The sequence below is a fragment of a genome, unplaced genomic scaffold, assembly GCF_019419815.1.
Source record: "Pyrus x bretschneideri cultivar Hongxiangsu unplaced genomic scaffold, Pyrus_bretschneideri_v1 Contig7, whole genome shotgun sequence".
Classification (NCBI taxonomy): domain Eukaryota; kingdom Viridiplantae; phylum Streptophyta; class Magnoliopsida; order Rosales; family Rosaceae; genus Pyrus; species Pyrus x bretschneideri.
Genome location: NW_025999809.1, coordinates 7,958,523 through 7,979,753, shown reverse-complemented (window position 1 = coordinate 7,979,753; position 21,231 = coordinate 7,958,523). Strand labels below are relative to the sequence as shown.

The following is a 21,231-nucleotide window of genomic DNA, read 5'->3' as shown; positions in this document are numbered from 1 at the left end:
TTAATTTTAAATAGCAGGGATTAAAAATTTAATACCAGACACCATTTCCTTTCTCTGTAAAAAAAGTTTATGGTATTTCATTCTTCCCCCGTGATTTGATTCAAAAGTTCAGACACAGACCTAAATCCCAACTCCAAAATTTTATAACTTGTTTGGTAGAAAAGTACACTGCTACAAATGGAAAAACACGTCCTGAAGCAACATTCGGAGGTTAAAATTATACATCTCGTGCCATTTCTCGGGATCAAGATGTCATTATCGCCGTCTATGTTCTCTTTCCCTTGTACCTCCATGGGCATCAACATCTGCACTTCTTTTCTTATGGACTCGGTCGTCTCTCTTGTCTCGACGTTCACCATCTACATGTCTCTTTTTATAGTCTGTTTCATCCCTCCTCTCTACGCTGTTCTTTCTATAATCTCCACTGTCACTACTCCGTCCCACTAGTCTATCACTATCTGCACTCCTCTTTCTGTAATTTACGCCACCCCTCTCACCATCATCTGCATATCTCTTTCCACTCTCCCGCTGATCGACCTTATTATCTATGTTTCTCTGCCTCTCCTTGTGATTCTCTCTATCACTGTCTGTACTCCTCTTTCTGTAATCTTTTTCACCCCTCCTGTCTGCATAGATACCATCATCTGCATCTCTCTTTCTGCTCTCACGCTGATCTGTCTTGTCATCTGTGTCTCTTTGTCCGTCCTTATGCCTATCTCTATCCCTTCCCTCTTCAAGACGATCTCGACCACTTCTACTTCCACTGGATCGATTTGCTTTACCGTCTTGACTTGAATCCTCTCTGTACCCTCTACTTCTGTCACTGTGTCTATCCCTATAACATGAGTCTTTGTTTTCTCGATCCCTATGCCTTGGTTCCTCGGAACTCTGCTTATTCATCCTTTGTTTCTCGACTCCACAGTCATTATTGTGACCTTGACCTCTCTTTTCTTGCCTTGGAATTTCCGGAGTGTCTCCATCAAATACCATATCATAACTACAAGAACCATTTCATATCAGAAATATATTTATATAAAACATGTTTTTCATGTGCGTGAGAGAGAGAGAGAGAGAGAGAGAGAGAGAGAGAGAGAGAGAGAGAGCATGCAAGATTACCAACCTAGAGTTCTTGCCGCCACCACGCTGTCCATTATCATCCTTCAATATGTACTTTTGAGGTTGCTGTGTGTTGGCAGGATCACCAGTGCAATCCTTGGCAATGTGATCAAGTGCACCACATTTGAAGCACCCTTTGCCTACAGCCACAAAAAATAAAACTTGATAAACTCCCACATATTCGAACTAGAGGATAAAAAATTCAATACAATTTCAAATACAGGACACCTTTTTGAAAATAAATCCAGGAATTTTACTAAAACCAATGATAATGTAGCAAATTCTTTCCAACAAAAAGACATCCAAGGAATTTGCTAAAACATTTATTTTATCCAATTTCCTCTTTAATTTACCGTATTTGAATTCTTTTATTCATAAAATCATGACCAGAAACCCAACTCCAAACCATCTAGGCGCCCTGGAGCATACAAGCTCATCTATTTTGATCTGTCAGCAGAGTAACTGTTACTCACTCAGGTAGTTATCAAACAAATATACGTTGCATGAAATTTACCCCTTTAAAACAATGATTGATCCAAGATATTACCAAGTCATTTCAAATTTAGAAGTTTACATAATTTTGTTTTGTATTTTTCCGCTAACAACTAGGCTGATACATTGAACTTTTCTAAGAATGAAACAACTTCTGGATATGGACCCCGAAGGATATTCCATCATGCAAGAAAACACACTTGAGCAACCTATTACAGATGTCACTTCTACAATCGATTTTTCACAACTATGACATATGAAGTTAATGCTATTTATTTCACTGCACAACAAACAAGTCCATATGTTGGCTAAGTTGATTTTCATAGGTCCACTTCAATTTTGCCACAGGTAGGCCTAACTGATTATGATAATCATAAAAATAAAAAAAGAACGAGAGAACAATAACACATACTGAACAGGAAAAACAATAGCATACAGAAAGATGTACAAAACATTCCTATGAATAGCAGGTGATTAAACAAGCTTCATCTGAGCACACATTGAAAAAATGGACAAAAAGAAACCAAGCATAAATGTTTTCCGCATGCTTCAAAATCTATACCTTTGCCCTTTTGATCTTTGCGCCTGTACTGGGACCACAGTTTTGCAACACTTTGACTAAAATCCACGTGTATTCTCCGGTCATCAATCAAAGCATTATCCATCTACCAAAAAGAAGTCATATAAGACGAGAAAAGCAAGATGGGTTCATATATAGCATATATTCAAATAATTGCACTCTATTTTTTAAAGGAACTGCATCCATATGAGAAGCCAAAAATATTCAGCAAGATTTACATACGCTCTGCAACAAGAATTTTTGCAATCCTAACTTGAAAGGACTATCTGAGCGTGCCTTAAAAATACACGTGGAAATGCAACAGAAAGGATATTAAATCTATAGAGCAAAACAGAAAAATGTCAAGGGGTTTGTTGGTAGGGCAACAAAGTTTGTCTTTTCCCCATGATCATAACTACAAGATTTCAATCATAATGAACTCTATAGAAGTTGTTACTTACTACAGCTAATAACTAAAATAAGAATCAAATGGCCGGAGCATCAGCTAGGATTGCCAGGCATGGAAGCAGGAAATGTATATTAGATCACAGTACCTTAAAATATGCTTGTTCGCATGCTTCTCTGGTCTCAAATTCTGGCATTACAAATGTCATAGTGATTAGGTTTTGTCCTCAGAAATGTGAATATTCATTCAAAAGCTTTAAAAGGAGATTAAATAGAAAGAACAAACGCAGGACAAAGAGCGTTATAGTACTTAAGGTTTATGGTCAAGCATTAAATTGTGAACAGAATTTAAAAGGACAGAAATTTTGTTGGAACTCATCAAACAAAGGTGCTAAAACCCTACATTCTCCAGCATAACAGTTAAGAGATAGTGTATTTCCTACTACAAACAGAAAAATAAGGAATCAAATATAATACTCACCTATGAATGCATAGCATAAGCTATCTCCAGTCTTGAAATCACGGATTATATCAGCCCTGCCATCATTCACATATCATTACACACACCTTTACAATCCATAACCCACCAACCCCAAAGCCTACTAATAATTAACAAACAAGATCAATACTTACGCTTGAACAGTTCCAAAACGCGAAAAAATTGTGTGCAAGTCCTCATCCTGCATAGAAAGTACCAAAGCAAAAATTATACGCACCACTCCACATGTTAAAACTATGAAAGAGGAGTCTGGGAAAAGAAGAGAACTACTTACTTCAGTGACTGGATTCAATTTACAAACAAAGAGCACATTGTCGGGAGGTTTTATCTCAACATCAGGAATATCCCCAATCTGTTATACAGATATGACAAGCAAAATGGCAAAAGAGGATTAACATGTGATTGCACAACAGCACACTCTGAAACTAGAAGAATGGGATTATGATTGAGGTGCTTACACTCTCAAGTACAACTGCACTGGAATGTGCGTCTTTGGCACGAAGACGCTCTTCAAGTTCTAGTGGACCTAGTTGTTCATCCAGAGGAACCCAATCATCTTCAAGCCGCACATTATCATCAACCTAGTCAGGAGGGAGATGAGTAAGACCATTGTTAATTTTTTAATGTATATTAATGGTTAGCTTGTATCCAAACAGCTTAAGCTTTTGGGAATGGTTATAAATTAACAAACTTTATGCTACAGATCCGCAACCATGATTTCAAGTGTCATAAGCAATTTATTTCTCATCTTCATCTTCATTTTGGTTATCACAGTCTCCGATAGATATGGAATAACAATGGAAATTAGTCACTCTACCTCATCCTTTGGTTTTCCTTCAGGGGAGGCATCGGGAATTAACTCAGCTAGTTGTGAAGGATCATCAAAAGGATCATCCAATATGTAAGTATGTTTGATTCTGCTAACACAAATAAATGTGACAGTGTCAATCTAGCTTGAGACAAGCAGGAAGTGAAAAATATATGCAAGGAAAAACAGGAACTGACCGGATATTCTTATAGGGTCTGTTGTTCTCATCCACATAAGCCTCATTGATCCTTGTCAATGTCTCAAACCCCTCTGCTATCTCACCAAAAATCTGCAATAACATACATTCCTTGAGTAATGCCGGACATCAAACAAAAAACAAAAGAGAAAAATCCCCACTAGCAGAAGGCAGGGGAGAAGATGTAGCTTGGCTTATACTTGAAATTACCAAACCAAAAAGACTATAATTATCCATTTTCTTTTGGATTATTTAGGGGTAGAAAAAATAAATAATCACCAGACATGCATACACCATCTGCTTACTTATTTTATTGGAAGACGGTATCTACTATCATAGATATATCTAATACACCCTATATAAACGCACAAGGAAGGATAATCATGTAAACCCATCAATCAGAGAGAGGACTATTGCACAGGAAAAATCGTATACTCATGTATGAAACACAAACTCATAAGCACCTATGCACAGGAAGGTGATAAAAAATTTCAATTCTCCACATGAAGTCAGTGCATCAGTTAATTGACATCCCTCTCCTACTACCCAGCATTTATCAACCAGATGTAGCAACTAAGAAATATTGCTAATTTTTTTATACATTATATTCTTGAAGACATTTAGGCTGGAAAAACTATCGTATATGCCATATAGTTGACAAAGTTGGGTAAACAAAATTCCAAGACATACAGTTAGTAAAAGATTGGTAGATGGGACCGGAGACTTACTGTGTGCTTTCCATCAAGATAGTCTAGATTATCACGCAATGTCAAGTAGAACTGGAAAAAAAAAGTAATCAGTGCATCACCACAATGTTATTGAAAATGAAAAGTTCACCATCCAAAAAGCATAAGTTTTAAAAAATACACAACTCAACTAAATGAAACCCTATTCTCAATAAGATTAATGCAGGGAAAACAAACTTATACCAGAAAAGCATTAATCTTATACCTGAGAAGCATTGAGATTCTCTCCCGCACTAGCCATTGCAATCGTGCCTGTTTTAGAATGCTTCAAATCAAGATGAATCTCATCGTTGAAAAAGCGTGCCTGATCACCATATAAAAATCTGAAGGTAGAACATGGTGCAAGGTGAGTTCAAGTGTAGACAGAAGAGAAAAACATTTAAATATTTCAGCATAACTAAAAGATTCTACATGAGATATGCATAGCACGAAACAGAGTGTGCAGATTCCTTACTTGTAGACAGAATCGCCACCAGAACCTGTTCCAGTTGGGTCACCAGTCTGTGCAGTAAAATCCTTCTGAACCGTGTGAAAAAGACACCCATTATAATACTTTATCCTGAATCGATATATAGGTTAAAAAAAAGAGGCAAAAAATAGTAATGAGATGATATTCTAAAATAGAAATAAAAACTACAAAACCACTGATTCATAATTAAGCTAGGTTCTAAATAAAAATTCAATTCCAAAGAACCATAACAATGGTGTACCAAAAATTCTGAGGCAAGTAAGATACTTTATGAAATCAACAAATATCTGTGAAAATGTGTAAGCAATTCACATTATAACCTAGTAATTGAACATGGCCGAGTAGAATCTCAAAACTCAACAAATATCGGAATATCCTCAACAAAAAAAAAAAAAAAAAAAAAAAAAAAAAAAAGAAATCAACATTAACCCACTTTTACTTTCTCAAAGCTCATATATCCATAGCTGAAGTAAAAAAGATTGTTGATTGCTCAAAAAATATATGAAATTTGACCCAATAAAAAGGAAACTCAGGCCATAACTATTAATTTATTTGCTAAGCTTCTTACTTTTTAGCTGAAATAACAAAGACATGCCCTCAATCAACACAATATAAACTGAAAAAGTTTAACACGATTGATTAGACGGTAATTAGGAGTGAAGATAGACTTACTTGCAGAGCTTCAAGAAGTTTTTACAAGTCAGAGGGCACTTGTCCGTATGCAAATCCACAACTATCTCTCCTAAGCTTGTCACTATAAGCACTGACATGGTCTCTCACTGCATTCAACCAAACTTTTCAATCCGTGTTTTTCGATAACAATTGAAGCTAAGCTGAAAACCTACTGATGCAAATCACACTACATATAGCCGAAAAATTCAAATTGGGCCAATTTTAATCCGAAACTTACGCTTTCGATAATTAATTTCCTAATATGTTTTCAATTTTTCATTCGAGAACAGAAATTGAGCACTTACATATCGAAAGCAAACGCGAAAAAATTCATTACCTTGATATTAGATTGAAACTCTAACAACCCAATAAAAAAATCCCAAAAGACTATATCTTTGACCTCTCACATTGAAAAAAGATCCTTTAAATCGAAAATAACAGTTGGGTTTTTTTACAAACCTTTCAATTTCCTTCGTTGAAGCTGCTGATTGAAGATTGAAGTGCTGTTCCTGTAATCCTTCTGCGATGTAACGACAGAGAAGGAGAAGAAATGAGGAATAAGATAAACCCTAAACCCTCAACAGGTAAGCAACACAAATTTTGCGGGAAATTTTACGATTGAAATGGGGGGTCTGAAGAACTCACTTGATTTTTCGAGCTACGTCCCAAGCAATTGGAACAGTGAGAGAGAGAGAGAGAGACAGAGAGAGAGGGGTCTGGGTATAAAGTTTGTTTTAATTTGGGGCCAAAATATAAAAAGCTTTGTTTAACCCAAATACTATTGGGCCCAGATACTATTGGGCTTATGTGTTTCAAGCCTAATGTTTGTTTGGATTTTGGAGGGAAACCCCACGCAAATTTCGAAATAAGACGGCGACCCCGAAAAGGCAAAAATTGTGCTGAAAAAAAGGAAACAAATTTAAGAAATAAATAAAAAAAGAAAAGAAAAGAAAAGGCCGGAGGGTGGGAATTTATTCAAAATTAATAAAATGAGATTAAAAATAAATAATAATTGCAGTTGCGCCCAATGTGATATTTGAAGAAGGAAAATTCAATCGAATTAAGCCAACAACCGCAACCACCGCGCGAAGATTCGAGAGTCGGAGGAGGAGGAGGAGTCAGCTATGTCGCAGGGCAGTGGAAGTGGCGTCGTCGTCGGCGGTGGTGGTGGAGGTGATGGGGGGCTGGAGTTTCAGCTGCCGGACGAGATCTTATCGGTTATACCGAGCGACCCGTACGACCAGCTGGATCTGGCGCGGAAGATTACGTCCATGGCCATAGCGTCTAGGGTTTCGAAGCTGGAGTCTGAGATGGGGAAAATGAGGCAGAAGCTCCAGGACAAAGATAGGGTTGTGTTTGAGCTGGAGGAAAGGGTTTCCCGCCTCCAGCACGCCAACCACGAGGCTGAGTCTCGCCTGAGAATTGCCCTGGATGAGAATGTAAGCATTTCAATCCCCAATTTTCCTTTTTTTTTTTTTTTTAAAAAATTTATCTGCTTTTGTCTTTTGAATTTGAAATTTAGGAGTTTTCCCCCAAAATTTTGTGTTTTTTATGTATTGTTTTGGCTGCTGAAAATTGATCGAAATTTAAGAGAAGGAAGAAAATTTAATCTTTCTTTGTCTTTTGGGCGTGGGGAAAGGAAGGGGTTGAGGGTTATCACAGTAGTCGTCTTCGACCAAAAAATTAGTATCTGCAAAATGTAAGACCTTGCCTCTGAATTTGATTCCGGTCAGAATTTTTGGTTGGTTGGTTGCGGAGTGAATTGGTCGGAATTGTTAGAATTCATTTATTGTTTGTAATAAACATGCACATGAGTTTCTTTGGATTTGGTTTGTTGAAGAAATAGTAATTTACTAATGCATTTATCAGAGTTACATCAACTTGTTGTAACAGTCAGTAAGGTGGATGCATCTTTTTGCTGTATTACTGTCTCGAGAAACAAAACAATAGTACTGTTCAAGATTTGAGCATTCTTTTTTCCTCGTAAACTTTATATCCTCAGCAATGAATGGTGCATCACTTTTGAGTTTCATGTTGAAACAAACTTGCATTAGTTGTGACTTTGTTATGTTCTTGTTGTTCATGAAGTTGAAGGTTTCCAAGGAACGAGATTCATTGGCATTGACTACAAAAAAGCTCAGCCGTGATTTAGCAAAGGTGCGATTTGTTATTTGTTTAAAGGACGAGGCTTTTTTCTTTGTTGTTCAAGGATATCCTAATGTATGCACTATTCTTGTTTTGAAATTGAAGCTAACTCATAATTTATTTCCTTGTTCGTTCATCCTTCCACCTATCATTATACTGCAAATGTATTTTCATTCTGGTAGCATGTTAACCTATGGACTGACTTTTTTTTATCCCTGTTAACCGATGCACTTACTTTTTTTTATCCTGTTAACAGTTGGAGACATTTAAGAGACAACTAATGCAGTCACTGAATGAAGATAACGGATCCGTAAGCACTTCAGCTTAACCGCTTATGGTTTCTTATTATATATTTGAAAATCTAAGTCTGTTATTTTTCTTCTAGTGATGGAGGTTTTCATGTGGATCTTTGTATTCTTTTTTATGTTTTCTTTATTCAACTCATTCGCTATATTTTCCGTTTTATAGCCAGCTGAAACTGTTGATATTGGCACAGTTCCTAAGGCATATCCTGAAAAGGGTACGGTATCTTTGACTTGATCAAGTGCTCTATAGTTTTCTGCAATAAATCAATGATGTTTAGCAATTTTTTCCCACAATGGTGTAGGTTCTAATTTTGCTTCTTGTATTTCCTTTCATTTGGTGGTTAATGTGGATTGTTTCTCTGTTCTGCTACAGATGAGGACACAAATGTCTACACTGGACAATATTCCTCAAGCAGTTCCACAGATAAGGGAGCAACTGATGAAGGTATATAATCTGACTCTTCCCTCCATGGACCTCTATCCTGCCTGTGTGCTACCTGTTAGAACAAGTAACATTGCAAAAAACATTTGCGAGGTATATTTTTTTTTTTTGCATTAGAAAAGAACATATGAACATATGAGGACCATGAGGTGGTTGATTAATGAATTTTTTTCCGAGTACTTCTACCTAAATTATCTCAATTTGTTATTATGAAGTAGCAGATTCAAATATTATTCAGTTATTCTTTTTACCGAAACTCATGAAACCAACTGTTTCGTTGACAGCCTTGAAGAATTCTGGTCAAGGATTTTCTATGACTCCATATATCACTCCGCGGCTTACTCCAACTGGAACTCCAAAGATTATTTCCACAAGTGGGTCACCTAGAGGGTATTCTGCCATTTCTTCTCCTCAGCAATCCTCTGGTGCCACATCACCCCAAAAACCCGCCTATAAAGAACGGAGTTCATTTTCTTCATGGTACTCGTCAAGCCAGCAGTCATCAGCAGCAAACTCTCCACCTCGTGGACGTTCACATTCAGGTTTGGAATTCATTCTTTCATCTGAATTCGGGAATCTCTGGTTCTCTGTGGCCTGTTTTATCATTTGCCACAAATATGCGATTATGTTTCGAAACCAACCCCTCCCCCCTCTTACTCCAAAAGTAAAAATTTCTGCGTCTGTCTGTACAACAGTCAGTTGTTGATAACAGTATATGAACACTCTCTTCTACTATGTTGAATTATCTTTTGGAATTAAAACTCTTCATCTTCTGCATTGCAAATTTGGTAGGGCGCACTCCTAGAATTGACGGAAAAGAGTTCTTTCGTCAAGCCAGGTTGGTACAATTAATGCAATTCCTGTGTACTGTTACTGATCTGTTACTATAGTAACTTGGCCCTTCGTAGACTGATCTAAATATAGTGCAATACAGGAGCCGTCTATCATATGAGCAGTTCAGTGCATTTCTGGCTAACATCAAGGAACTAAATGCTCATAAGCAAACCAGAGAGGTAAAGCACTAGTCAACTGTTTGATGGTTTACCAAATGATACAACTAAACATCTAGAAGACCATTGTTTACCAAAGTAGTTAAAATTTGTGCACATCTTTTTCAGGAAACTTTAAGGAAAGCGGAAGAAATATTCGGGACTGATAACAAAGATCTTTATTTATCATTCCAAGGACTGCTTAACCGCAATATACACTAGCATTTACAATACAGTTGCTTGGTACTGATAATAATTGGTATGTCTGACCTTAGTTTCTCTCTCTCTGCTTTCATATCTATGTGTGCACATGCTAGCCATATTGATGTAAAATTTACAATATGAGGCTCCAGACATCATTGTTATGAGTTGCATGAGATGGCACACCGTTTATGCCTCAAATTGACCTGTGACGATAGACAATGTATGGGCCCTTAATAACAAAAGTCAGTTATCTTTGACTTTTCTAAGTCGTGAAATCCATAATTGATGGGTTTTATGCCTTTGAGTTTTCATTATTTTAAAAGTACACCACCGATGTTTATCCTTCTGAATGATCCCATATGTTGAGTTCATCATTGGGCCCTGTCAATGAAGTGAACAATCAAGTTCTTTTTGACAGGTTGTGCAAAAGTTGTTCGCAGATTCCTTTGTTAGGCTGTGGGTTGAGCTTGTTCTTGGCTACGTTGCTCCTTTGGATGGAAGGTCCATGGGTTGTCCTCTGAGGCATATCAATTTTTGAGATGTAATCAACATCGAGTTGAGTTCCAGCAAACTAGAGTAAGGTTTTGTAGGCTTGAGAATGTCATGGAATGCAGGTATGCTATGTAAATAATTGCTTTATCGTTCAGACTATACCTGCTTGTTCATTTGAAACAGAACTAATTGGCATTACCATTTTGCGGTTGTCATTTGTTGACTTTGGATGTAAAGTTGGAGCCCTCTTTATTAGATTGAAAATTGCAATATCTAACTAGTTTATGTGGCTTCTTAAATTAGTTCAACTGCTGTGCAAGTTTAGTCTTTGTTTTGTTTGGTCATCGTCATATCCAGTCACATTTATCACCATTATGCTGCATAATGCGTCTGAGCTGCATGATAAATGTTGAGTTGTTACCAACTGTCGAGTGGATTGATGATCAGTGTAGATTGTAGAATAAGTTCCTAGTCAATGTGGCACAGAAACTGGGAAAAGCAACTCCTATAGTTTATCTCCTTGAACAGCTATAGTGACTTGGGATGTATGTGATTTTCCAAGAGCATAGCATAATATCTACACTCGACGTTTTAACTGGTCATGAACATTTTGTGTGGAGCTATTAGATTTGAGTGTTACTTAGATTTGAATGGTTGGTTATCTTGAATCCATGTCGTGATCCTGTGGTGATAATTTGATGTAATGTTCCTTTTTAGCCCTGAGAATGGTTGGTTATCTCGAATCCATGTCGTGATCCAGTGGTGATAATTTGATGTAATGTTCTTTTTTAGCCCTGAGTTGATTATATGATCCAAGATGTGCGTGCATTAGCGGTATTTTCTGTCTGCTTTTCGTATTAAGCCAAGTACAAAGCTTAAAGTACTGAGAACATGAGTGCATGCCGTAAAATTGAGACAGAGGGAATAAAGTGTTATTCACTGTTCCACAATCTGGGGTTCGCAAGCTTTTGGCTAGTTGCGTGCATGTAAAATACTTCTAATGCCGCAACTAAGTTGGCTAGAATTGTGTGTTCTCTTAATGTCTTTAAGTTCGTGTTGGTCGCCTGGTAGTTTAAATTAAGGCTCAAGTGTAGCCTATTGTTCGAATAACTTTAGGGTAATATGCTAGGGAGACTAAATTTGTAGACAAAATTTGCAAACTAAATGATGTGTCATCAATAGAAATGAGTACGTTGGTCAATGCCTAAGTCCTAATCAATTCATCAACTTTCATATCATTTAGTTTATAAAATTTCATCTACAAATTTAGTTTACCCGTAACTTTATTGATGAGAAATAATATTTATACACCATTTTTCTCATGATTGTCCTTTGGTTTTTTCGGTCCATAAGCTCGTAAACATGGGTGTGCATGAGGAGAAAATGGAAGCTTTCGGGGGCTCTAACTAGGGTCTAGACTTGATATCTTTCAATAGATCTCAAAATTTTCAATAGATTAGGGTTATCCATCAAATTTCCAAGATGCATTTTTGATTTTGTACTATCGATTGACTCCTCCCAACCCTAGTTTCTTGTAAAATCATTCTGGTCGCAAACATATCTTGGAAGGGAATACGAAACAAGAAAAAGCGGTGCGATGGCATTTAATCAGAGGGGGCAATTGAGACTGGAAAGGGATTTATCCTGTACGGTAAAGTCTGGACAAATCTGAGCAAGGAGGATCTTGACTGGTAAATGATGGGAAACAGAAAAAAATGCTGTGTTGTGATTTTATGCTCCCAGGAAAATCTGCCTTTGGATTCATTTCCGAACGACACGCACGTTGTACCGACATGAACATGTTGGATTGGTCTAATTGTATTTGGGTAAGAAAACCCCTAAACCCTAATCATTAAAACCACACTCCGCTTATGAAGGATTTTGTTGCTGTTTTTCGAGTTACTTCTTTGGTCATTGTTATCATACAAGGATCCTTTGCTATTTGCTCTTATGCGTAGTTATTAGTTCGTCGCAGACTTGAGTTTTCTCAATATCTGCCCTTGTTTTACAATTGTTTCTTGACTAGATGTGATCGGCTTGATGGCAAGGCTCTTGTGGTGGCAATGATGCTTATGATTTAGGATTAGAGCTTGCTTTAGAGTTAAGGTTGTTTGGGGTTGTGTGAAGTTTGTGCTTTTGGTTTTGGTTTTTTGTTATCTTATACACTGTTTGATGTCATCTTGCAATTTAATCAATATAAAAACATTAAATTTAATTTTAACTTTTGAAAAGTAAGCCTACTTTTACTTCAATTTGGCTCACTCAATTTTCTCCTTCCTAACCGGCCACACTTAGTGTGCTGATTTCGGGAATTTGCGAAAAGAAAAGGACGTAAAAGTGAGTTTATCTAATCTACTCAAGATGCTCTTCAACTAACTTATATACCCTAGGAAATAAGGGGTTGGCCTCATAAGATCTTTATTTTATTTTTTTAGAGAGAGGGTTAAGAATTATGATCTTCTATACGTCTCATCAAAATTTGGACAATACTGTGTGTGGATTTCAATCAAAAGAAGAGTGAGAACGTTGCTTAGTGAGGAACAGTTTTTCACATGCAAGTGGGTGTAGGGGTCTGCAGGCAAATCTCGTCTGTTGATGGCATGGAAAGTTCTACCAGAGGACCTGATTCTATGCACTACTACCGCCTACAAAATCTTCAATTCTATCTCAAATTTCACTTTTTGTGGCAAATAGCTAGTGAGAGATAAACTGCACCCACACAAATTGGTACCCAAAAATGCTCTTCTAAGAACGAGAAGTTTTTATGTGTATCCAAAATGCAGGGTAGTATACAATGTGATACGATATAAGAGAACGACATAGGTGTACCGTCTTGTGTTTCAGGTATATTGAAAAATGTTTCTCAACCAAACATGTCCCCCAACTTGTGATCCCTTTTGATTTCTCCATATTTTATTTGATACTGGAGTTGGTATGAAAAGAAAGCCCAGAATCTTTCAACGACATGGTGAACCAGATACCGTACCCTCTTAGAAAATCAGAACTTCATTAGAAGAATAAAAAAGAAGATCGAAGCAGTGCTTGGTTTCTGTTTCCGAGTGACAATCTTTGTTGCTACATTTCACCACCATCAACATTTTGCCAAAATGTTTAAAAGCCAAGTAAAGGATGCTGTGAAATCAGGAAAAAAGGGAATGAGTGTGTATGAAAGTTCCTAATCTTTTTTTATTAAAAATATGCTTCTACGAAATTTCTGTTTAAAAGCCAAGTAAATGGATGCTTACCACTAGACCACAGTTAGAAATAAATTTGATAATAACATTCATTCATGTCAATCAAGTATGAGATCTCTCAGTTAGATATTCTACTTTCTTTTAGACTTTTCCCTCACACGAATGATAGACTTACAGAAGAAAATATGGTTATTCCATCTTCAAATTCCATAGGCCGGCGTTCGTACCTAAGCTAAATATCCTTATCTTATATTTTATACATAAATAATTAAGCTTAATCAAATTTGAATGCCAATGAGACCATGCCCTGTATAATGACGAGCATTTGTGGCTTGGGCACTCATGGTTATTTTATGAGAGGAAAATTAAGCAATCTCCGCCAAACTAATAAACTTTATGAACATCTAATTTTATTATTTTATACTATTGGGTAGGCTTAATTGGCAGGATTTTTCATTTTTTAAACCTTAATTCGATTTATTCGAGTTGTTACACAGCTGTAATTTGGGTCCAAGATATGATTGGGATATATATTCCTAGCATTAGAATGTCTCTTAAGAACATAAGGAGCAATATATATATTTGCCATTTTACATAGGGTAAATTCCAATATCTAATCACATATATATTATTCACATGCAATGTTTACTCGTTTACCTAAAACAAAGAAATAAAGAACAACAAGAACATTACCAAATATGTGATTAAAACAAAACATGAATGAACCCATGCTCATATTAAACTAAGCAGCTTCCTAAGTACGAGGAAAAGAAAAATACTAGGCTTCCCATTGTTCTTTTTTAATAAATCAAAAATTGATCATGTTTGCAGAGATATGTTCATATATGTATCAGACAACATTTTTTTTTATTGATTATGCAGGAATAAATCTTTACATATAAGAAGCAGTGAAACAGTTTAGTTATATTTTGGTGTGTAAATGAATGATCAAGTTTGAGGCAGGCATATATGTTGTACTTGATTTCTTGATGCAAAAATCATACATGCCATGTGTTAGATTCTTAGCGTATAAGTAGGTCAGTTCTTTAGTAGTACCTATAGGTTGGACAGCTTTAAACAGTATAAGAATAGTATTCACATGAGGCCCTCTATTTCTCTTTATCGGGTCTCTTCAAGCCAACTTTTCGTTCTATGCTTCTTCAAAACATTTTTTTTATTGTTTTAAATTTTATTATTATTAATGGAAGATGAAAGAATTCAAAACTATTACAAAAACTTAAAGAAGAGAGAGTTTCGAACTTGAACGCATTTATAAAAACCAAACACCCTATCCATGATATTTGACCATATATATGCTTCTTCAAAAAACTATTTTAACCTTCAAGGAAGGATAACTAAAACTCTTGTAGAATGAACAAAATTTCCTTATATTATTTCCTAGTCTCTCTTGGTTGTGTAGTTCTGTTCCTATTGTTGAATATGGCATGCACGCACGAGCCAGCAATTTGGGGGTGAGCCAACTATAATTCTCTTGCTTGTGTATTCCTCGCTAAGACGCTTTGTTGTAATATCATTTTATGCAAGTTTAAGTTTTAAGGGACAAATCTAACAAAAAGAAAAGTAGGGTTTTTTTTCTTTTAATACAGAAAAGTTAGGTCATAAAAACCGGAGTTTCGACAGAGAGTCCCTTTTTATTAACGATTTTCTGTTAAGAAAAATAAAGCAATTGCAAAAGGAAGGGGATGATGTTTGACAAAAAAAGAAACGAAGGGGATGATGATTTTGGAATCAGAAATGTAACCAGCTTTGCTGTTTATTATTGTCTTTCTTTTTCTTAATTAAAGTAAATATATATATATATATATATATATTGCAAATGTTTTTATATACAGTTACACACACCCATTATTAGTATTACTCATTATTATTAATAGAACTCAAAGCAATAAGGTTGTGTTTGATTGAGTGTAGGGCCATGCATGGTTTGAAAGAAGGAGATGATGATTTTGGAATCAGAAATGTAACCAGCTTTGCTGTCTATTATTGTCTTTCTCTTTCTTAATTAAAGTAAATATATATATTGCAAAGTGTTTTTATATACAGTTACACACACCCATTATTATTATTACTCATTATTATTAATAGAACTCAAAGCAATAAGGTTGTGTTTGATTGAGTGTAGGGCCATGCATGGTTTGACTTGACTTGTTTAGTAACAGAAGACATTTTTGTGTTTAAAAAGTGCGGTTGGAGAGAATAGTATGCAGCACTATAAATATGGAAAATATGAAAATACTTTTCTTTTTATTTTTTTCTTACACAACCCTGTTTAATCTAATTTGTTATTTTTATTTGATTTAAGTATTAGATTTTCCACATGTTTTTTTTTTCTAGTAAAAGCTACTATTAGGTAAGGCGGGAATCTAATGTTGAACCTAGGGTGTGTTCTTAATCACCACATGGGTTAAAACTCCTCACTATTCTATATGAAAAGACTATTATTACTTTGTAAAACTATCGATTGTACCAACAGGAGAAGTGCAATTTATCCCCCACATATGTGTAGATAGCATCTTGACCAAATTCGTAGTGTAGTTAATTAATTAACAGCACTAGCTAGAACTTGTCTTTAACCTTAAACAGTTAAACAACAAAAGTTTACGCGCTTACAATCTAACAGTAAACTAAGTGTGACAGTTACACGGAGCTAGCTATGTTGATTAGCTATTTTTGTCTAAGCAGCAGCACACCAGTCAGTTGCCCGAAACTGTACGGGTGAACAACTTGTCCAAAAAGACAGTGCTCTAGCTACTATCCCATCGACCATTGCTATATATATGTTCAAAGCCTCACTAACACAGTGCATAAAAAACTCAGTTCCTTATTAGCCCTTCACCAGCTAGCTCTCTTGTCCATGGCTTCCATTCCTCATCAATTCTACAATGACAATTCACTCCCTTCTGATTTTTACGGGCACCCAATTCCGGTGGTGAACGGAGAAAATGGTTGCAGTACTGCAATTTTAGGTGGAACTGTGTGGAGTGCTAGTACTACATGTGAAGAAAGCTTGGTACCGTTTTGTGATAGTAGCAATGCTGCGGCTAATTTTGATGTGGTGTCACCAGAATCCAACATCTCTTCGTCTGTTATGGCAGCTTCGTTCCCAGAGCTACTAGGATTATCGGAAGATATTGCTGTCCCTGGTACATATTCGGAATATGGTAATATGGGGTTGCATGTAATTGGAGGGACTCCCAATTTTGGTGGAGAATTAAACCTTCCTTATATCTGTGAGCAGTTCGGGGAGGATTGTTTTACTGGACTCATGTCAGCCGATTTCAAGCCGTTTAGCTTTGCTGGTCAAGAAAATTGGGTATGCTATTTCTACCTGATCATATTTATCATAACGAATTTGTATATTATATTTTTGTTTTTTGATCCTTAGTACGTATATCGGTGCAAAGTAGTGCTGTGCATATATGGTTAACTGAGATCCTGTAGAATATTAGTTGTGTAAATTTTGTGTGTAGGCAATTAATCAAGAGAATCAGCAGGTGCCTACAGTTGAAGATCAGTCTACAATGAAGGTGGGAAGGTATTCAGAAGAAGAAAGGAAAGAAAGGATTGACAGATATTTAAAGAAAAGAAACCAAAGGAACTTCAACAAAACTATTAAGGTACAACAGATTTAAATATATTTAACATTGAAACTAAATTACTAAACTGCGAATCTAAATCACAAAATGAGACAAAAAAAAAAAAAACTAATTAATGTGTTAAATTCACAGTTTGACAATATAATTAAACAGTATAACAACAGAACATTTTTATAAGCAAATATATATGCAAATACCATGTTTTAAGAATTCATTATTAATTACTTTTCTATGTATGCACAGTATGCTTGTCGCAAAACCCTAGCTGATAGAAGGGTCCGAGTTCGTGGGAGATTTGCAAGGAACACTGATCATCATGAGGAAATAGCACAGAAAAAGACTCAGAGCAATATACAAACTTGCAAAGATCAGCGATCAGAACCGTTCTGTAGTAGTGGTGCAGTCCAGGTAGGTTTTAAAAAATATAATTATGCCAGGCAAATGCAATATCATAATTAATGCATGCATAAAAATGCAAATTAACCCACACATCCAATAATTAGTTATCATTTTTTGTTTACAATAACCAATAACCCATTACCATTTACTCGTCAATTTTCAGAAATATGACGAGGACGATTGGCTGCAAGAGGCTGTGGCAAGTCTAAGGTACTTCCCTTATGTCACTGGTTGACATAGTGAAACCTAGCTAGCTAGCTGCTGTTTCAATGTTATAGCTAGTAACGAGCTAATTTGAAGAGGGTATTTCGTACTAATCGTAGAATTGTACGATCTAACTAGCTAATATTTGTAAAATTAATTGGTCGATCGATATTAAAGCTCATAATTTATCATTGAGTTCTAGTATATACACTTCTGCCGTTTAAGACAATTTTCATCATTAATTTGATGCTTATATATAGACAATCCAGCACACGGACATTATTTTCTTATGGCTCGGAAAAGTTTAGCGCGTGGCATCGATCATATCCTTGCGTACGTGTACATGAAGGCCTGTGCACAATAATTTGATTAACCTTAATATAATTTAGGTTTCTAATTCTTCCTTACTATTTAACCAAATATTCTTCAGTATGTATGCCCCACACACTCCACAGGCTGAGCCTCTAATAATAAAAAATTTTTAGAAAAGGCATCCACTACTGTATGGTTGATCTCACCACTATGACTTGGAGTTTAATTAATATTCTTAAAGACTTAAATATATGCAAACAGATCCAAGTGACATGTAACTTAGTTGGTTGTGAGTATTCGTCATTGCACGAAAAGATCTGTGTCTAAATCCAGGTCCTTGTAGTTTAATGTAGATTATCATATTGTTTGTCAAAAAAAAGAAAAAGAAATTATAATTGAACAAATTAATTAATTTAGGGGAATTTTGTGAAAATCTCTCAACTAAAACCCTAGAATTTGGGGATTTGCATTGAGAGAAGAAAGAGAGAAAAAAATCAAAGAATTTGAATACTGTAAAATGATCTTGGATCCTGTTCTTATTTCTTAAGCGGCTATTTGACTAGCTAATATTTGTAAAATTAATCGTAGAATTGTACGATCTAACTAGCTAATATTTGTAAAATTAATTGGTCGATCGATATTAAAGCTCATAATTTATCATTGAGTTCTAGTATATACCCTTCTGCCGTTTAAGACAATTTTCATCATTAATTTGATGCTTATATATAGACAATCCAGCACACGGACATTATTTTCTTATGGCTCGGAAAAGTTTAGTGCGTGGCATCGATCATATCCTTGCGTACGCGTACATGAAGGCGTGTGCACAATAATTTGATTAACCTTAATATAATGTAGGTTTCTAATTCTTCCTTACTATTTAACCAAATATTCTTCAGTATGTATGCCCCACACACTCCACAGGCTGAGCCTCTAATAATAAAAAAAATTAGAAAAGGCATCCACTACTGTATGGTAGATCTCACCACTATGACTTGGAGTTTAATTAATATTCTTAAAGACTTAAATATATTCAAACAGATCCAAGTGACATGTAACTCAGTTGGTTGTGAGTATTCGTCATTGCATGGAAAGATCTGTGTCTAAATCCACATCCTTGTAGTTTAATGTAGATTATCATATTGTTTGTCAAAAATAGAAAAAGAAATTATACTTGAACAAATTAATTAATTTAGGGAATTTTGTGAAAATCTCTCAACTAAAACCCTAGAATTTGGGGATTTGCATTGAGAGAAGAAAGAGAGAACAAACTCAAAGAATTTGAATACTGTAAAATGATCTTGGATCCTGTTCTTATTTCTTAAGCGGCTATTTGATAACTATTTCGTCTTAATTTTTTATTTTTTAGAAAATTGAAAAACTAAAAACTCGATTGGTTACTACTTGAAACAGTTCATTGAATTTTCAAAATTTGCCTTCAAGTTTTTGTTTTCAATTTTGTATATTAAAACCCTAAAAATTAAAAATAGTTACCAAACGTATTTTAGTTTTATAAAAAATAAAAATTTAAGACTGAAAATGAAATAGTTCATCAAACCACCCCTAGCCTTACAGTCCATCGTCAGCAACAGGACTTGTCGGTGAATCAGGATAAGTATGCCACTAAGCTATTGAACAAAATGGGAACGCGCAGGACTGCAAGCCTTATCTACACTTTAGGTCCTGCTCGAAAATGGATCAAGTATGATGGAATTCCCTTCTAGATCCTAGCTTGTTTCAAAGTACAGTAGGAGCTTTACAATATATACCTTACATATATATTCAGGTCCTAGACATTGCATTTGCTGCCAATAGTACTGTTAGCAATTAATTAATAATCCAACTTCAGTTCATCTCATGGGATTTAAGAGGATTCTCAGGTATATCAAGGGAAATTTGATCTTTGGAATTCAATTTACTCCTAATTTCCTTGATTTACAATATTTCAATGCTGATTGAGCAGAGGGTCCCAATAATCGTTAATCCACCTTTGTATATAAGCTTATCGCTTACTACAGTTGTAATTGTGATAATAAGTCGAATGAGAATTCAGTCTTTCATCTCTCTCTATGTTTTTTCTAAAAGCCTAGATTTCTTTTTCTTCAACTTTTGGTGAACGGTGAATTCTGTGATTTTTAGCAAGGACCCACGATTCAATCACTTTTTGCACTTAAGGCCTTGTGCTCAAGTACATTTCCCCTCCCCCAACATGTCAAAAATTATTAATAGTCCAAATTTGGAGTGTGCAACATAAATTTTTATTATTATAATAAAGCGATATTCTACACTAATCTGTACTAAGTAAAATGAAGATAATTTGAATCTGAAACACAGCGGGCTGAATAGGAAGACCATATTGTAGTTTGACTAAATAACATTCCCTATGTGTTTTACTCTACTATACATTGTGGAAAAGTAGTGGTACTATTGATTCCAGTCCTCACTTCCTTATATAACTGTCAACTTCACCTAGTTCTGAGTTTTTCCTAGTGGTGTTATTTTCATGATAATATTCCCCACCAAGTCTCAAAATGTATGATCACGTTCACAATATTTGGGGGTGTAATTTGGCTCACCACCTCAAGTGTTGATAATATTTACCATCCTATTTATCATCGTTGAATATGTTTAAATAACATCACTACATAAATCTTGATAATTAAGTTCATCTAACTATGATAAATAGAGTGACGAACATCATCATCACTTAAGAATGATAAGAAACATATTTCCAAAATATAATGATAGCATGTCACTTAGTTTGATAAACTTGCGTTTGCACCGTCGCAAAATGATTAAGATGCGTCTTATATATATGCATGGAAAGTGAGGCCACATATATACTTGACGACATAGTTTTTCATTAAGTAGTCACAATTTTATTTTCGTAATTAGTATACTATAAATCATGAGTACAATATATATTTGTCACTCATAACAAGTTATAGTTCAAAAATCAGTAATCA

At 35.4% G+C, this 21,231-nt stretch overlaps 3 protein-coding genes across 4 annotated transcripts; 2 read left to right on the top strand and 1 right to left on the bottom strand.

Annotated features, from left to right (window-relative positions):
• Window positions 1-121: 121 nt before the first annotated feature.
• LOC103940735 (peptidyl-prolyl cis-trans isomerase CYP59-like) lies at window positions 122-6,694 on the bottom strand. Its single transcript, XM_048574287.1, has 16 exons — window positions 6,608-6,694; window positions 6,422-6,482; window positions 5,963-6,069; window positions 5,276-5,380; window positions 5,027-5,144; window positions 4,804-4,854; window positions 4,077-4,168; window positions 3,889-3,988; window positions 3,530-3,652; window positions 3,346-3,423; window positions 3,206-3,252; window positions 3,054-3,109; window positions 2,722-2,762; window positions 2,171-2,273; window positions 1,121-1,256; window positions 122-997 (listed from the first exon to the last, which is right to left on the bottom strand). Exons 3-16 carry the CDS (start codon window positions 6,058-6,060, stop codon window positions 256-258), a joined length of 1,890 nt encoding a protein of 629 aa, XP_048430244.1. The 5' UTR covers window positions 6,061-6,069; window positions 6,422-6,482; window positions 6,608-6,694; the 3' UTR covers window positions 122-255.
• A 302-nt stretch (window positions 6,695-6,996) lies between these two features.
• On the top strand, window positions 6,997-10,811 carry LOC103940734 (uncharacterized protein At4g15545-like). The gene is made up of 10 exons (XM_009350895.2): window positions 6,997-7,401; window positions 8,051-8,119; window positions 8,364-8,417; window positions 8,576-8,627; window positions 8,786-8,857; window positions 9,139-9,396; window positions 9,647-9,692; window positions 9,789-9,867; window positions 9,973-10,102; window positions 10,466-10,811. The coding sequence occupies exons 1-9, from the start codon at window positions 7,087-7,089 to the stop codon at window positions 10,063-10,065; spliced, it is 1,038 nt and encodes a 345-aa protein (XP_009349170.2). The 5' UTR covers window positions 6,997-7,086; the 3' UTR covers window positions 10,066-10,102; window positions 10,466-10,811.
• Window positions 10,812-16,286: 5,475 nt separating this feature from the next.
• Window positions 16,287-18,196, top strand: LOC103940733 (zinc finger protein CONSTANS-LIKE 3-like). Of its 2 annotated transcripts, none has more exons than XM_048574139.1 (4): window positions 16,287-17,067; window positions 17,249-17,371; window positions 17,594-17,758; window positions 17,913-18,196. In XM_048574139.1, exons 1-4 carry the CDS (start codon window positions 16,609-16,611, stop codon window positions 17,982-17,984), a joined length of 819 nt encoding a protein of 272 aa, XP_048430096.1. In that variant the 5' UTR covers window positions 16,287-16,608; the 3' UTR covers window positions 17,985-18,196. The 2 variants fall into 2 exon arrangements, with proteins under 2 accessions (XP_048430096.1, XP_009349169.3); XM_009350894.3 differs by having other exon boundaries at window positions 16,341-17,067; window positions 17,225-17,371; window positions 17,913-18,194.
• The last annotated feature ends 3,035 nt before the right edge of the window (window positions 18,197-21,231 follow it).

Coding starts and splice junctions, on each gene's coding strand:
- LOC103940735 (XM_048574287.1), bottom strand. CDS start 6,060: ATGTCAGTGCTTATAGTGACAAGCTTAGGAGAGATAGTTGTGGATTTG. Junction 3,989..4,076: donor AGACCCTATAAGAATATCCG/GTCAGTTCCTGT, acceptor TTGTGTTAGCAG/AATCAAACATACTTACATAT. Junction 998..1,120: donor GGTGGCGGCAAGAACTCTAG/GTTGGTAATCTT, acceptor TGGTTCTTGTAG/TTATGATATGGTATTTGATG.
- LOC103940734 (XM_009350895.2), top strand. CDS start 7,087: ATGTCGCAGGGCAGTGGAAGTGGCGTCGTCGTCGGCGGTGGTGGTGGA. Junction 8,120..8,363: donor TCAGCCGTGATTTAGCAAAG/GTGCGATTTGTT, acceptor TCCTGTTAACAG/TTGGAGACATTTAAGAGACA. Junction 9,868..9,972: donor CTCATAAGCAAACCAGAGAG/GTAAAGCACTAG, acceptor CATCTTTTTCAG/GAAACTTTAAGGAAAGCGGA.
- LOC103940733 (XM_009350894.3), top strand. CDS start 16,609: ATGGCTTCCATTCCTCATCAATTCTACAATGACAATTCACTCCCTTCT. Junction 17,372..17,593: donor ACTTCAACAAAACTATTAAG/GTACAACAGATT, acceptor ATGTATGCACAG/TATGCTTGTCGCAAAACCCT. Junction 17,759..17,912: donor GTAGTAGTGGTGCAGTCCAG/GTAGGTTTTAAA, acceptor GTCAATTTTCAG/AAATATGACGAGGACGATTG.